At 56.7% G+C, this 14228-nt stretch overlaps 1 protein-coding gene across 3 annotated transcripts in view; it reads left to right on the top strand.

The window, feature by feature from the left end:
• The window catches only part of ADCY7 (adenylate cyclase 7), a 58102-nt gene that overhangs the window by 27697 nt on the left and 16177 nt on the right, over positions 1 to 14228 (top strand). For 2 of the 3 annotated variants that reach the window (XM_082438328.1, XM_082438329.1), the window contains exons 2-9: positions 1635 to 1675; positions 4473 to 4910; positions 6244 to 6447; positions 7562 to 7723; positions 8579 to 8728; positions 9047 to 9195; positions 10235 to 10346; positions 13679 to 13806. In XM_082438328.1, coding sequence (XP_082294454.1) covers positions 4740 to 4910; positions 6244 to 6447; positions 7562 to 7723; positions 8579 to 8728; positions 9047 to 9195; positions 10235 to 10346; positions 13679 to 13806 — 1076 coding nt within the window. In that variant the 5' untranslated portion in view covers positions 1635 to 1675; positions 4473 to 4739. Of the gene's footprint in view, positions 1 to 1634; positions 1676 to 4472; positions 4911 to 6243; positions 6448 to 7561; positions 7724 to 8578; positions 8729 to 9046; positions 9196 to 10234; positions 10347 to 13678; positions 13807 to 14228 lie in introns of those variants that run through there. The other variant, XM_082438330.1, reaches the window with a different exon arrangement.

Genomic DNA, 14228 nt, shown 5'->3' on the forward strand with positions numbered 1-14228 from the left:
CACCCTCCCACCTGGACCCTTGGGGTCCCCCCTCTCCGTGAGATGGGGCTGCTCCCCTACCAGAGGTATCGTGAGGTGTGAGTGACAGTGAGGGAGCCCTGGGAATCCAGCCTCTCCAGGTAAAAGGGCCTCGACGTCTCTGCTCTTTGCGTCTTTGGAGTTCACAAAGGACCCGTGGGGTGGGGGTGAGGGAGTGACAGGGAGGCAGGGCCTGGCTTGACCTAAGGTCGGACTTACAGCCAGAGCAGCGCCCAGCGCTGGAGAAGACTGCCCTGAGAGGGGATGAGCTCCCCATCACCGAGGCCTGCAAGTTGAGGTTGCGGCAACACTTGTTGGAGACGTGGCAAAGGAGTTCATCCAGGGCCTCACAGGGGCCCTCCCAGTTATCAGCTGAGTTGGCAACTGGCAGAGGAACTGGAGATTGGACAGAGGGGCCTTGAAACCTGCCCTGACAGAGGGGGCCTCTGGGTCTCACTTTGTGGGGTGGCTCCTGGAGAGGAGCTGGCCTGTGGAGGTGCCTGTTGGTGCTGGGTTGTCTGCAGGAGGGAGAAGTGCGGCCCTTCCTCCCAGCCCTGCCTTGTACTGCCGGCGCTGGACGGGGTCCCTGGGTGCCTAGTCTCCGTGCCCAGTACTGCCCGTTGTCTGCCTCTTCTCCCGCCTGCCGTTGCCCAGGAAGTGGCCTAATTAGATCCCCAAGAGGAGTGTTTACGAGGCCTGAGTTCCCAAGACTCTCGGAATCTTTCAACTAATCCCTCTCTCTCCATGCCTGGCTCAGCCCGGCTTTGTGTGCCTGGAAGGGCAGGTTGGCATCTGGGGGTGAAAGGCTCCATGGTGTGTGTGTGTGTGTGTGCGTGCACACGTGCACACACATGCACATTTGTGCATGTCCTGGCCACCCACAGCTCTGCTCCGGGGGCTTTGCCTGGGGGATGGAGCAGCTGTGGGGAGTTGCCTTGGCTCTTTGGAGTTTGGGGTTTCTCGGCCTGGCAGTCCCGGTGCACTGGTGTTTGCACCAGGCCGGAGGGACAGGCAGTGTTGTGTATACTTTTGACAACTGGTTCAGTCACTGGGACCTGCTGCTTCTGGAAGGAGCTCCATGGGGAAGCCTTTCTCAATTCAATAAGATAGTGAGGCTGGGCCGAGGAGCCTGGTTTGGAAGCTGGCAGACCCAGATTTGAATCCCAGCCCTTCTACCAACCAGCTCCAGCTGTGTAATCTTAGGCAAGGCACTCTCCTTCTCTGGGTTCAATTTTGCATCTGTAAAATGGCTGTAACACCTTGGCCTTAGGTTATGAAGGCGAGAGTGGAGATGTATGTGCAGGCACCTGGCGTTGACAGCATGACAGCCGTTTTACACGTGCCCTGGAGTGGGGGCTTCTCAGGGCAGGGACCTTACCTTGTTTCGTAACCCCTTTAGCACAGGGCTGGGCATATATGGTTAGTACTCAAGAAATGCCTCTTGTGGAACAAAGACTGGTGAGTATAGCTTTAGAGGTGGCAAACTAGTGGGCTGCACTATGCAAATTTTATAAATTTGTTTTAATTGAAGTAATGTTGATTTACAGTGCTGTGCAAATCTCTGCTGTGCAGCAAAGTGACTCAGTTACATATGTATTTGTGTTCTTTTCCATTAGGTTTATCCCAGGAGATTGGATATAATTCCCTGTGCTATACGGTAGGACCTTGTTGTTTATCTCTTCTAAATGTAATAGTTTGCATCTACCAACCCCAAACTCCCAGTCCATCCCTCTCCCTCCCCTCTCCCCTGGCAACTACAAGTCTGATCTCTATGAGTCTGTTTCTGTTTTGTAGATACGTTCATTTGTGTCATATTTTAGATTCCACATATAAGTGATATCATTTGATATTTGTCTTTCTCTTTCTGACTTACTTCACTTAGCATGATAATCTCTAGTTGCATCCATGTTGCTGCAAATGACATTATTTCATTCTTTTTTTATGGCTGAGTAGTATTCCATTGTATATAAGTACCACATCTTCTTTATCCATTCATCCGTCGATGGATATTCAGGTTTTCCCACGTTTTGGCTATTGGCACAAAACAAATTTTAAAAATTAGCTGGCAACATTTGGAAATCAGTATTTCATGTAGAAATCAGATTAGTAGCTTTTGTCCAAACACTTTGCACACTTTGGTGGTCCTGGCCCAACCCCCTCAGGGTTGCCTGGGTTAAGCAGGTAGTTGCCGAGGCTTGTAGACACCTGCCTGGGCCCAGAAGGAGCAGAGGGGCCAGGACTCCTGGAAAACAGCCCCTTCCTCCACCCACAAATATGTGGTTTTTCCATTTTGTTCCTGGGATTTGAGGAATAGGAGCTCCCAGATGGAATAGTGCCGCAGGTGACTCCTGATCCAAGGTGGCCCCAGGTTACTCAAGGCAGTTGGCACTCACTGGGGGACTTCACTCAGACTCTGGGATTCTGGGTGCCCTGCTATTTTGCCTTTGGGGACTCTGGACCAACTTTCCTTCGCAGCTTCCACCAGTGGCCATTTGCACCCTTTGTGACTGCCCTGAGCCTTCCCATGTCTTACCACCTCCCTGCCCCCTGCCCTGTCCTGGTTCCTATCTCTGATGCAGGCCTGGAGGATGTTGGGGGCCTGGACTCCTGGTCCAGGGCTGCTCCCTTGACACAAGGTTCCTGCTGGGAATATGGCAGCCACCCCAAGCCCCAGTCACTGCATCTAGGGATTGCACATTTTTTTGGTAACTTTCTCTCCCTGGAGACTGGGAGCCCTAGCGGGAGAGGGAGCTAGCCTGACACACAGGAGATATAATGGGCCTGGTGTGCCATAGGCATGGTTAACAAGCTGTTTGGGAATAAACGAATGGGAAAATAAATGAAAGGTGCTGGGGAAAGAGGGAGCCCCTGTGGGCTAAGCATTGCAAGCCTGGGGTCCGCTCTCAACTTTGTCATAAAGGGTCCACTGTGTTCTTCTCTGAGGTTCAGTTTCCTTATCTATGAAGCGGAGCTTGCAAGGTTGTTAAATTCTTGCCAGTGGGCCCTTTCAGAAAAATTCAGTCTTATGTGGAAGCTTAACATAATATGAATGCAAGGGGTACGCTCTGAGTGAAGCTGGCGTTAGTGTCTGAGACACAAGACTCATTGAAAAGTTCCAGTAATCGAGTGAGTGAGGTCTTTGCACAAGAACCATTGGAACAGAAGAAAGCCTGCAAACAGACTTCACATGCATGGCCACCTGACTTAGGGCAAAGGTGCCTCCACTAAAACTCTTGAAGGAAGGATGGTGGCTCCACGAAAGGCTGGTGGGGAGATATCCATTCAGAAAAAAGATAGATATCCATTCAGAAAAATATCCATTTAGAAATGGCTAAAGATAGATATCCATTCAGAAAAAAGATAGATATCCATTCAGAAAAATATCCATTTAGAAATGGATAAAGATAGAGATCCATTCAGAAAAAAGAAGCTTGATCCCTGCCTCACACCATACACAAGAATTCCTTGAGATGTATCCGAGACCTACATGTGAAAGTAAACTAGTCAAACTTCTAGAGCAGTGCTTTCCAGTAGAAGTTTCTGGATGATAGAAGGGCTCTATATTTGTGCGGCCCAATGTAATAAACAGTAGCTATGTGTGGCTGTTGAGCACTTGAAATGTGACTGGTGTGGCTGAGGGACTGAAATTTTTTTTTAACTTTAAAAATGTTTTAAATGTAATCATCAAGCTATTATTATACTCCAAAAAATTAAGTGTAATTTATTAACTTAATCCCACCTTCAGTTCACATTTAGATTTCACCAGTCGTTTGAAAATTTTTTTTGTAGTTGCAGCTTTTTAAAATCAAAATCCAGATAAAGTCCATTATATTGCATTGGGTTGGTAAGCCTTTTAAATTTATTTTATTCTGTAACATCCCCACTGTCTCTCATGGTACTGACTGGTTAATAATGGGTTATGTGTCCTGCAGGCCAGTAGTTTTCAAAGTGTGGACCAGCAGCTTCAGCATCTTCTGGGCACATGTGAGAAATGCACATTCCTTCTCAGGCCCCTTCCAGTCCTACTGAAACAGACGCTGGGAATGCAGCCCAGTGATCTGTGTTTTAACAAGCCCTCCGGGATCTCTCCTGGGTACCACTGTTGTTGACTAGCCCACGTCGTAGATTTGGCTGGTTGCCACCTCCTGCCGCCATTTATCTTCTCCAAGTAGCCTCTATATGGGACTGAACTTTTAATTTCGTTTTTAATCAACTTAAATTAAATTTTTGATAGTCATATGTGGCTAGTGGCTACTGTATCGGACCGCGCAGTTCTCGGAAACACAGGAGACTAGCTTTATGACCTTGGGGTGGGCCAAGCTTTAAAGACCTAAAAGTTAGGTTTGGTGAAGATTGATAAATCAGACCCGGGGCTATGAGGCCTGGCCTTGCTCTCGCCCGATGCCAGCCTTCCCAGTCCAGGTCAGATCTTGGTCTGCTTTGTGTCTCTGCAGAGCTGAGGACCCTGCGTGTCTGTTCCTTCGGGCCTGGATGCAAAGGCAGATGCGGGCGGTGCAGTGAGCAAGGCCTGGCAGCTGGAACAGTGCAGGCCCCGTGTGTCCATGGAGCTGCTGGCCGAGGGGACTTCTGCCCAGCTCCGCCTGCCAGGCTCGGAGAAACCAGAGGCCTAGGCGCACAGGGGTGGGTGTCGGCAGACAGATGCTCCCCAGGCTGCGGGGTTTCCTGCGTGGACTGCTGGGCGGCTGTGCCAAAGGTGGAGGATGCCGGCCAAGGGGCGCTACTTCCTCAACGAGGGCGAGGAGGACCCCAGCCACGACACGCTCTACGAGAAGTACCGCCTCACCAGCCAGCACGGGCCGCTGCTGCTCACGCTCCTGTTGGTGGCCATCACTGCCTGCGCCGTCCTCATCGTCATCGCCTTCAGCTACGGGGTGAGTGGGGGCTTCCCTGGGGTCCAGGTCTCAGCTCTGATGCTTTGTACTTGTGAGGCCTTGGGCAAGTCATTATCTTCTTTAAGCCTGAGTGTCTGCATCTGTAAAGTGCTATGGAGCATATTTAGGCTGGAGGAAGACACAGTTTTTATTTTAATTTTTAAGTCTGGGGTGGTTTTAGATGTTACATTAATTTGGCCAAATAAATTACCCTCACTTTTCTCCACAATGGACTTTGATTTTACTGAAGGCCTGTGTGTCAGTGCTCCCGCTTCCAGGACCGTGGCAGACATCATGCATCAATCCCAGAACTCTTTCTCACGGAGCCGGCCGGGGTGGGGGGATGTGTGTGTCTCAGAATCCTTCTTATGACAGCGGGCACCGCTAATAATATCTCTGACTTAGGCCTCGTCCTGCTATAGCCATGACCTATGCGTGGCTGTTGAGCACTTGAAATGTGGCTAGTATGACTGAGGAACTGAATTTTCAATTTTATCTTTAATTATTGGAAATTTAATTTTGAGTAGCCACATGTGGCTAGTGGTTGCTGTATGGGACAGTAAAGTTCTAGAAGAAAACATCAGAGACTACAGGCTGTTAACAGGGTGATATGTGTAAGGTGGCCAGCACCCAGTAGGTGCTCTGCCGGTGCTGCCTGTATCTCTGTGCATATAAACCCGAGGACCTTTGTTTTGTCATTCGGCACATAGTTACTGAGCGCCCACTGGGTGCTGGCCCCAGATTAGTCTCTGTGCTCATGGAGCTTATGGGCCTCTGGGGGAAACCAGGTGCTGTCCACCTGTGAACGTCTTGCCTGTTACCTCTTCTCCCCACACTGTCGCACTTCTGTACCTTTCCTTCAGCTCGTCCCCTGTCTGGGATGCCTTTGGTCGTATTTCCTCATAAACCTCCATTCATTCTTTAAGAGTTAGGAGCAGTGGCCTCTCCCCCAGGAGGCTTTCCACAGCTTTGCTCCTGTGCTCTTGTACCTGTGCCCTGCAGGTGTGCACAGAGCTGCTGGGGACCCCGGGGGACGCCTGAGGTTGGGGGGGGGGGGAGTGAGAACGTCACAGGACTGGGCCCCACAGGTGACTGGGGGAAGGTGGTGGTGAAGGCACCCCTAGCAGAGGCAACAGCACAAAGCCTGAGGTAAGCGAGAACTTGATGTTTAGGGGGAGGGTGGACACCACCCACGTGGAGGAAGCAGCAAGTGACCTGGCTTAGGGCAGGCTGGACAGGCTAACCTGGCAGGCTTTCTGGAGGAGGTGGCACCCCGCTGGGGAAAGCTATGGCATTTCTGTGTATGTTCACCCCCCGCCCCCCCCCACAACAGGACCCCTCCCGACACCAGGCTGTCCTGGGGACGGCGTTCTTCACGCTTGCCGTGTTTGTGGCTCTCTACGCGCTCGTGTATGTTGAGTGCCTCGTCCGCCGGTGGCTCAGGGCCTCGGCGCTGCTCGTCTGGGCCTGCCTTGTGACGCTGGGCTACGTGCTGGTGTTTGACTCATGGATGAAGGAGGCCTGTGACTGGGAGCAGGTAACAGGGGACCCTGGCGCCCCTGGGGGCTGGGTGCTGCCAGCCAGCTGTGCACTCGGTAGCTCCTGCCCTCTCTGGGCATCAGATCCCTCCTGGAGACTGGGCCCGCATTGGGTGTGCCAGCCACAGGCCCCTCCCTCTCTCCGGGCTGTGGTTCTGTGACTGAGAACGGGCCCTGGGCTGATCTTGTTCTCTCAGCTCTGTGCTGATGAGATGGGGGTGAGGTGGGAGAAGAGTGTCCACTTGAATGTCTGGCTGTGGTGTTTCTGGAAATGACACGTCTCCAACTCAAAGAGGCAAAAAGGCACAAATTGGCTCACGTGCCGGGAAAGGCCCGGGGGTTGGTCTGGGGCTTCAGCAGGATGGCCAGATCCCGAGTTCTCCCGGCTCTGCTTTCCTCTGTGCTGTTTCATTCCCTGTCAGGCCACCCCCAGCTCGGGTCAGAGGTGCCCGTGGCACCTCTGGGCTGCCCGTCCACCAGCCTACCCAGGCCAGCTGAAAGAGGCAGCCCTTTCTCAACCAGCTTGAGCTGCACTGGCTGGCCTGGGGCCTGGGCCCAGCCCTGGACGGTCATTGTCACCGGGGGCGGGGGGGGCCCTCTGACCATTGGGGCTGGGTCCTGTGACTGGGGTGGGGTCAGGCTCAGGCAAGCCATGTGGGTGGGAAGCTCGGGGGAGGGTGCCGTTCCCAGCAGGGGCCAGCTCGGAGAGTGGGCGGGGCCGGTGGGCTGGGCTGCTGGGGGTGGCAGGTGAGGGGGCCCTGCCCGGCCTTCCAGTAGTTACCCTTCCTGTGGAGGGAGAGCTGTGGGCAGTGGACACCAGGCGAGAGCTCCCTGGGTCATGAGGGCGGCGGAGGCTCGGCCTCGGCCCCAGACGATAAATCAGCTCGTAGGAAATGATGCTGGCCGGGCATCACTTTCTCGTTCTATCCGTCGCTGCCTCTTGCCACACAGGGTGGGAGAAGGGGCCGACCTGAGGGCCGAGGGCGCCGGCGGCGTAGCCTCAGAGTTCAGGCTTCTAGGGCCATCCCCACGGGCCGGGGCTGCGGAGTGACTCCAGCTGAGCCCTGGGCGGGGGCGGCGTGACGGCCGCGCTCATGACGCCGCTGTGCGCAGGTGCCCTTCTTCCTGTTCGTGGTCTTCGTGGTGTACACGCTGCTGCCCTTCAGCACGCGGGGTGCCGTCGTGGCCGGGGTCGTCTCCAGCACCTCCCACCTCCTGGTGCTCGGCGCGCTGATGGGGGCCTTCACCACGCCCAGCGTCCGGGTAGGGCTGCAGGTGAGGGCCGTGTGGGTCTGGGCGCGGGGCCGCCTAAGGCCTTGGGTGGGGCTTTGGTTTGGGCCGAGGGAGGCCAAGGCTGGAGCGGGTGAGTTGGAGGCCTTGGAGACAGAGGTGTTTGCTAACAGGTGGCCTCGAGGCCGGGCTTCGTCCAAATCGGCAGGTGCCCTGCCCTGCAGCCTTTTCTTTGCTGGCCTGGGCTACCCCAGAGGCTCAGCCCCTCCCTCGAGCCCTGACCCTCGGGCCTCCTTCCTGGGTCCAGCGCACTGCTGCGGGGTGAGGCCCTGTTCCCGAGGTTTCACTCGTTCAGCCCAGAGCCCCATCTGGACAGGGCTGGACGCACCGTCTGGTGTCCTTTGTGTTGAGTGATTGTGAACAGTTAGTGCTGATGCACAGATGTGTTTTCCTCCTGACTAGGCCTGCTGTCCGGTCTGGGAGGTGGGGGCCAGAGCTCTGGGCAGCCAGCCTGGCTCTGTGCCTTCCGCGGCTGTCCTTGGCGCTCCCTCTGGGCTCTGGGCTCTGTGAGGGGATGTGCTCCTGCCTCCCTGGAAGTGGCTGGCTGCTCTGGTCTCTGGGGCCTGAGCCCTTCTGCACCAGGGAATGTCTGGCGGATGCTGAGACAGGCCCGAGTCCTGGTCCTGTGGTCACAGTGACCTACTAGGAGACCAGTGAGTCTAGGAGACCAGTGAGTCTGGACCTCAGTTTCCCTGCCTGCCCACCCCAGGGAGGCTGCAGCCCGAGTGGGTTGGGAGGCCAGGGATCGGGGAGGGGGTGCCGTCACCAGCCCACCAAGGGGGCCGGTGTCCCGGGGCACGGGCCAGGCCTGATGCTGAGCCCGCCATGGCCCGCCCGCAGCTGCTGGCCAATGCTGTGGTCTTCCTGTGCGGGAACCTCACGGGCGCCTTCCACAAGCACCAGATGCAGGATGCCTCCCGAGACCTCTTCACCTACACTGTGAAGTGCATCCAGATCCGTCGCAAGCTGCGCATCGAGAAGCGCCAGCAGGTGGGGACCCGCCTCCCCCTGGAGCCACAGCCTGACCCTGCCTGGCCCCCCGGCTGTCCCCCAGGCCCCACGCCCTGCATCCTCTCCCTGAGGATGTGCTCACTGAACAACATAGCGAGGCACCTGGGGCACCTGGCCAGACACCTGTGCTGGCGTCACCCCGGGGGCTGCTGGGGACACGGGAGGGTGTGTGCCTGCCGGGTTGGTAGCAGGGTGTAGGCCAGCAGCGATGGGGCCCGTGGTGGGCAGAGGGGCAGGAGGGCAGAGAGGATGGAGACCCGGGGCCTGACGCTGCCCTCCCTGTGCCCCACGTGCCAGGAGAACCTGCTGCTGTCCGTGCTGCCGGCCCACATCTCCATGGGCATGAAGCTGGCCATCATCGAGCGGCTCAAGGAGCGTGGGGACCGCCGCTACCTGCCTGACAACAACTTCCACAGCCTCTACGTCAAGCGGCACCAGAACGTCAGGTGGGCGGCTGGCCGGGCCCGTATGCACAGTGTCTCCCAGGGTGGCCCCAGCAGGTGGCCCGCTGCCCTCCTACCTTGAGGCCCAGGTCCCAGCCCGCACGGGGACTGGGGAGAGGTAAATCCAGGCCCCTCCCTGGGCCTCAGTCTCCCACTTGTTCCCCCAGGGGGTGGGGGCAGATTTGATTAGTACTGGGGGAGATCCACTGCCCCCTAAAATTGTCAAACTCTGTGCACGAACGTGACTGTTGGGAAGAAAGGGGTCTTTTCAGATGATTCTCAAAGGGGCACAGGCCCCCCAAAAGGAGATGAAGCCCCACACAGGTGACTGCCAGGGGCCCCCCAGTCCCGACACCTGTCTTTGACTGATTTGAAGGGGCTGCAGAATCTTACTCAGCGGCGCTGACCTGAGTGAAGCGTAGGTGTGGGCGCTGTGAGCTCCACCCTGGTCCTCTGCCTGCAGGCTCAGCATTACCCCTGAGACTGGCCTGCTGCCTCTGGGTTGTGGATGGTCCAGAACTGTAGACTCAGGAGCGGGGAGATCTGGTGCAAAATGCAGCTCTGGCTTCCCAGCAAGTCTTAACCTCCCCGGGCCTCAGTTTGCTCGTCTGTAGAATGGGGTTCCTACAAGGGCAGTGTGAGGACTAGATGTGTGAAAGCCCTGGGTGTGGAGCTCAGCTGGAGGGAGCGTGCAGTCACATCTTACCAGGGCTTTAGCTCTGAAGTCTGCGCAGAGGTGAAATCCAGGTATAGGGAAGGGGAGAAGTTCCCAGGTGCCTGAGAATCCACCTGTAAGGGCTCCATTCAGTCATCTGTGGTGAGGCTCTGAAGGGGTTGGGGGTTCCAGAGGGCCCCTGCAAACTGGGGCTTGCTACATTTTGCTTTGATGTGAAGCCTCTGGAACTTTAATTCATCCTTATGGTGGGGGGTTTCTCTCCCATCCCTGGCGGCAGAGGGCTCGCAGGGGTGATTGGGTGCGGGGCTGGCAGATGCTCAGGGGCTCTTGGCCCTGACCCTCCTGCTGGCCCCACCCCACCCCCAGCATCCTCTATGCTGACATCGTGGGCTTCACGCAGCTGGCCAGCGACTGCTCCCCAAAAGAGCTGGTGGTGGTGCTGAACGAGCTCTTCGGAAAGTTCGACCAGATTGCCAAGGTGAGCCCACTGGCCTGTGCTGCCTCCCCTCCGCTGATGGTAAAGTCAGGAGCCCTTGCCACCGCATCCACGGGGTGTCCTGTGTCCAGCGCTGTGCTGAGATGGGTGTGGGGAGGCCTGGGCTGAATTTTAGCATTCAGTCAGCAAAGCTTTCAAGTGCCCCGTGGTCAGAGTGGAGGTTGAGCCAGGATCCTGTCGCCCAGAGTATGAGGCCTCTGGGGAGACTGTCAGTGCACACTGGGGAATGCACTGGGCTTCACGAGCTTAGAGGGGAACTCCAGAAGGCTGCCTGGAGGAGGAGACGGCTCCATCCTCACTACGCAAGGTCAGCAGCCTCAGCCTCAGCTCCACCTGGGAGCATGGGAGGACTGTGGAATGCCAGGCCTCGCCCAGAATCTGCCTTTTGACAAGATCCCAGGGTGAATAGTCTGCACATTAAAGTTTGAGAAACCTAAAAAGAAACTGAAGAGGAAAGGGAACAGTGTTATGGGCAGAGGGAACAGCATATGCAAAAACCTAGAGAAGAAAGAAAGCTCTGTGTGCCCATGCAATGAAAGTGGCTCAGTGTGAGTGGGACAGAGTGTGTTGGCGGGGAACATGGTCACAGGGTCAGACATTCAAGGACTTGAGGGCTGAGGTGAGGAGCGGGATTTGACCTAAGGACCCTGGGGAGCATAGCAGGTGCCAAGCAGGGAGGGCATTGGGCAAGGAGGGCCTCCAGGGTTCAGCCAAGGCGGGAGGGGTCTGGAGACCAAAGAAGGCTGAGCTGAGATCTCACTGTTTTGTCTTGAGCAACACCCAGCTCCACGGGTGTGTGTAGGGGGCTGGGGAGGAGCCTCAGTTATTCATTAATTTACCACCTGGTCTGGTGACCTGCTGAGTAGCAGCCCTGGGCTGCCCTCAGGTTGCTCCTGGGCTACGTGCTATGTGGTTGGAAGGAGGGGTACAGGGGGCAGGACTGAGGGGTGCTTATTTAGCCCAGCCTCCGGTGGTCAGGAAGGCTTCCTGGAAGTGGTAGCCACTGAGTAGAGACCCAAGTGTAAGATTTAGGACAGTGGCTCTCCGTCCTTGCTGCGTGTTTGAATCACATGAAAAGCTTAAGTAAAAACCCGGTACCCATGCCCGCACCCATGAGAGTTTTTCAGAGCCTCCCGGGTGACTCCATGTGCAGAGAATCGATGGTTTAGAACTTGATGGGAACAAGTTCTGGCCTCGCACTAGGAAGAGCTGCTCAATCTTGGGAGGGCCTGCCTCACCAGGAGCAAGCTCCACCTCAGGAGATGAGCTTCCCGTCACAGGAGGTAACCAAACTACAGTTGGACACCACTGGCCAGGGGTGCTCTGGAGAACTGTCCCCCCTGGGTACTGTGGACTGAGTGACTCTGAGGGTCTGTTGAGCCGGGAACCTTCCTTTAGGAGCTTCCTTCCTTCATGATTTCTCTGCTGGAGGTTCCCAGAGGTTGGGCCTTATGTGGGCCCAGGCTCCATCCTCACTACACAAGGCCACAGCTGGCTCTTCCCCTGCCCCAAAGCCAAGGACCTGCCCTTGCCCTTTTGGACACAGCCCACTCTCCGTGGCAGGCCCAGGAGGCAGCCTCATTTTATAGATGAGAAGAGGGAGGCTATGGCAGGTGCCAGTCTTCAGGCCAGAGTGTCCAGTCCCTGGGCAGACACAGCAGGCAGAGCTGGTCCCAGCCTTTTCTCCTGTCAGCAATCAGATTCCAGAACTGTACCCTCCTGGCGAGAGCCAGGGCCTGCTCTCAGGGGTGTCCGCGTTGCGTCTGGGCTCAGGCACCTTCTGTCCCAACAGACTCACACAACTCCTCCAGTCTGTAAGTGCCAGGGGCACGGGGAGGAGCAGCCTGGGGAACGTGGCCTCCTGTAAATCCCTGACAGCGGGGCCGGATCCAGACTGTTATCCTGCGCCTGGCCCTGGAGGAGATAAGGGCAGTGGTGCCCTGAGCCTGTGCCTGGGTGTCCCAGCCCTCGCCAAGCTTCTGCTGCTTTCTAGGAAAGCTCTGTCCTCACCCACCTCCGTTAGGCCATTCAGAACTCGGCATGTGCCAGACGGAGCCCATCGGGAAGCAGCTGGCACACACTCAGCTGGGTCATTGGAGGAGGGCTTAGGAGGGGGACTGCTCACAAAGGCCTGGCAGGTAGGGGACCTCGAAGGAGGGATGGTGCCTGGCCTGGTCATTGGCGCTGGCTGGTCACCCACAGGCCTGGTGGGCATGCCAGGGAGTGGGCACTGGATCTGGAGACAGAGGGTACCCTGGTTCTAGGAGCCAGCCCTGTGGGAAAAGGCAGGAGGGAGCTGGGGCAAGCCTTCACTGGAGCCCAGTAGGCAGCTTCTCCTTCCTGTTCCCTAAAACCCCACCCTCAAGGCCTTGATATGTATGGCCACCTTTGCTAAAGGCTTATGGAGGGTCAAGTAGCTGCAGCACCACCTCAGATGGAACCTCAGACATCCTACCTGGGCCTCCCCTTCCCCTCCAAGGGCATTTTTTTTACGTGACCCCACCCTCTCTCCCCACTCCCATCTTTCGTCTCTGTTCTTCCCCCACTCCCCAAACCTTGTATCCCTAGCAGCAGAGTCATCTCTTGGGTTACCTTGACACCTGCTGACCCCGGAGCTTATGGCACCTGCTACCTCTCTGTTCTCATCCCCCCTACTCTCTCCACTCCACCCACACTGACTGCTGTGCTATGTCTCAAACACCCTTCTGGCCTCAGGGCCTTTGCACATGCTGCTTCCTTCTGCCCGGATGCTCTTCCTCCAGATCCTGGCATGGCTTGCTCCCTCAGTTCCTTTAGGACTTTGCTCGAATGTTACCTTCACCGGGAGGGCTTTTCTGGCCTCCTGGGAACTTCCTCTTCCTTCCCATTCCTCATTTTTCTCCATAGCACTTATCATGGGCGTCTACAGATTTTATTTATGTAGCTTAGTGTCCAGCTCTGCCACTGGCTGCAGGGATTGTTTTCTGTTTTGCTCACTGCTGTGTCCCAGTTCTGGGGCAGGGCACTCCGTAGATGCTCAAACATTGCATGGATGAATGAAACAAAGGTAGAGCCTCCCTAGAGGTCCTCAGGTGGCCGCCCTTGGTAACACTTGCTTTTATCCCTGACACCTGCTTGGGGTTCGTCCTGCAGACCCCCCGTGTTCCCTGTCCTTTTGCCGGGCCCAGAGGCAGCTGCTGGTGGCCGGTGCCCCAGGAGAAAGCCCCTGGCCAGAAGAGAGGCTGGCTGACTCTGGAGGGTGTGGGGAGGTGGCCAGCATGCCTGCTCCCTGGCCCCTGGGCCATCTGCTGACCAGGCCTCCCCTTGCCCTGCAGGCCAACGAATGCATGCGGATCAAGATCCTGGGCGACTGCTACTACTGCGTGTCAGGCTTGCCCGTGTCCCTGCCCAGCCACGCCCGCAACTGTGTGAAGATGGGGCTGGACATGTGTGAGGCCATTAAGTAGGTACCATGCACAAGCCTGGGGCACTGGGGCCTGTTCCCACGGCGGGCCCCTCCTGCTCCCCAAGGCATGCTGGGGAATGCATTGTCCCCGCTTTGCATATGAGGAAACTGAGGCTCCAGGGGCACAGGAGGTTTACCTGGACCACTCAGCAGTGTGTTTGCATCCCTCCCTCTGGGCCCACTGGGACTCCGAGTTCCAGAGAGTGTCAGAAGCTCAGAGCTGAGGGCCATGAGGACGGGCAGCTGGGCTCCGTTTCTCCGGAGGCTGAGCCTTCGCGGCAGCAGGGGAGCTGGCAGACGCAGGCTTGGACTCCAGGCCTCCGTCTGCTTCCTGTTCCCCCTGTGAAGACCCTGGAGTTGGGGGACTAGCCCTCAGAGCTGCAGGGAGACCCCCAGCCTCCTGCGGCTCCTTGTCACCA

Source organism: Balaenoptera physalus (assembly GCF_965194825.1).
Source record: "Balaenoptera physalus genome assembly, chromosome: 19".
NCBI classification, from domain to species: Eukaryota; Metazoa; Chordata; class Mammalia; order Artiodactyla; family Balaenopteridae; genus Balaenoptera; species Balaenoptera physalus.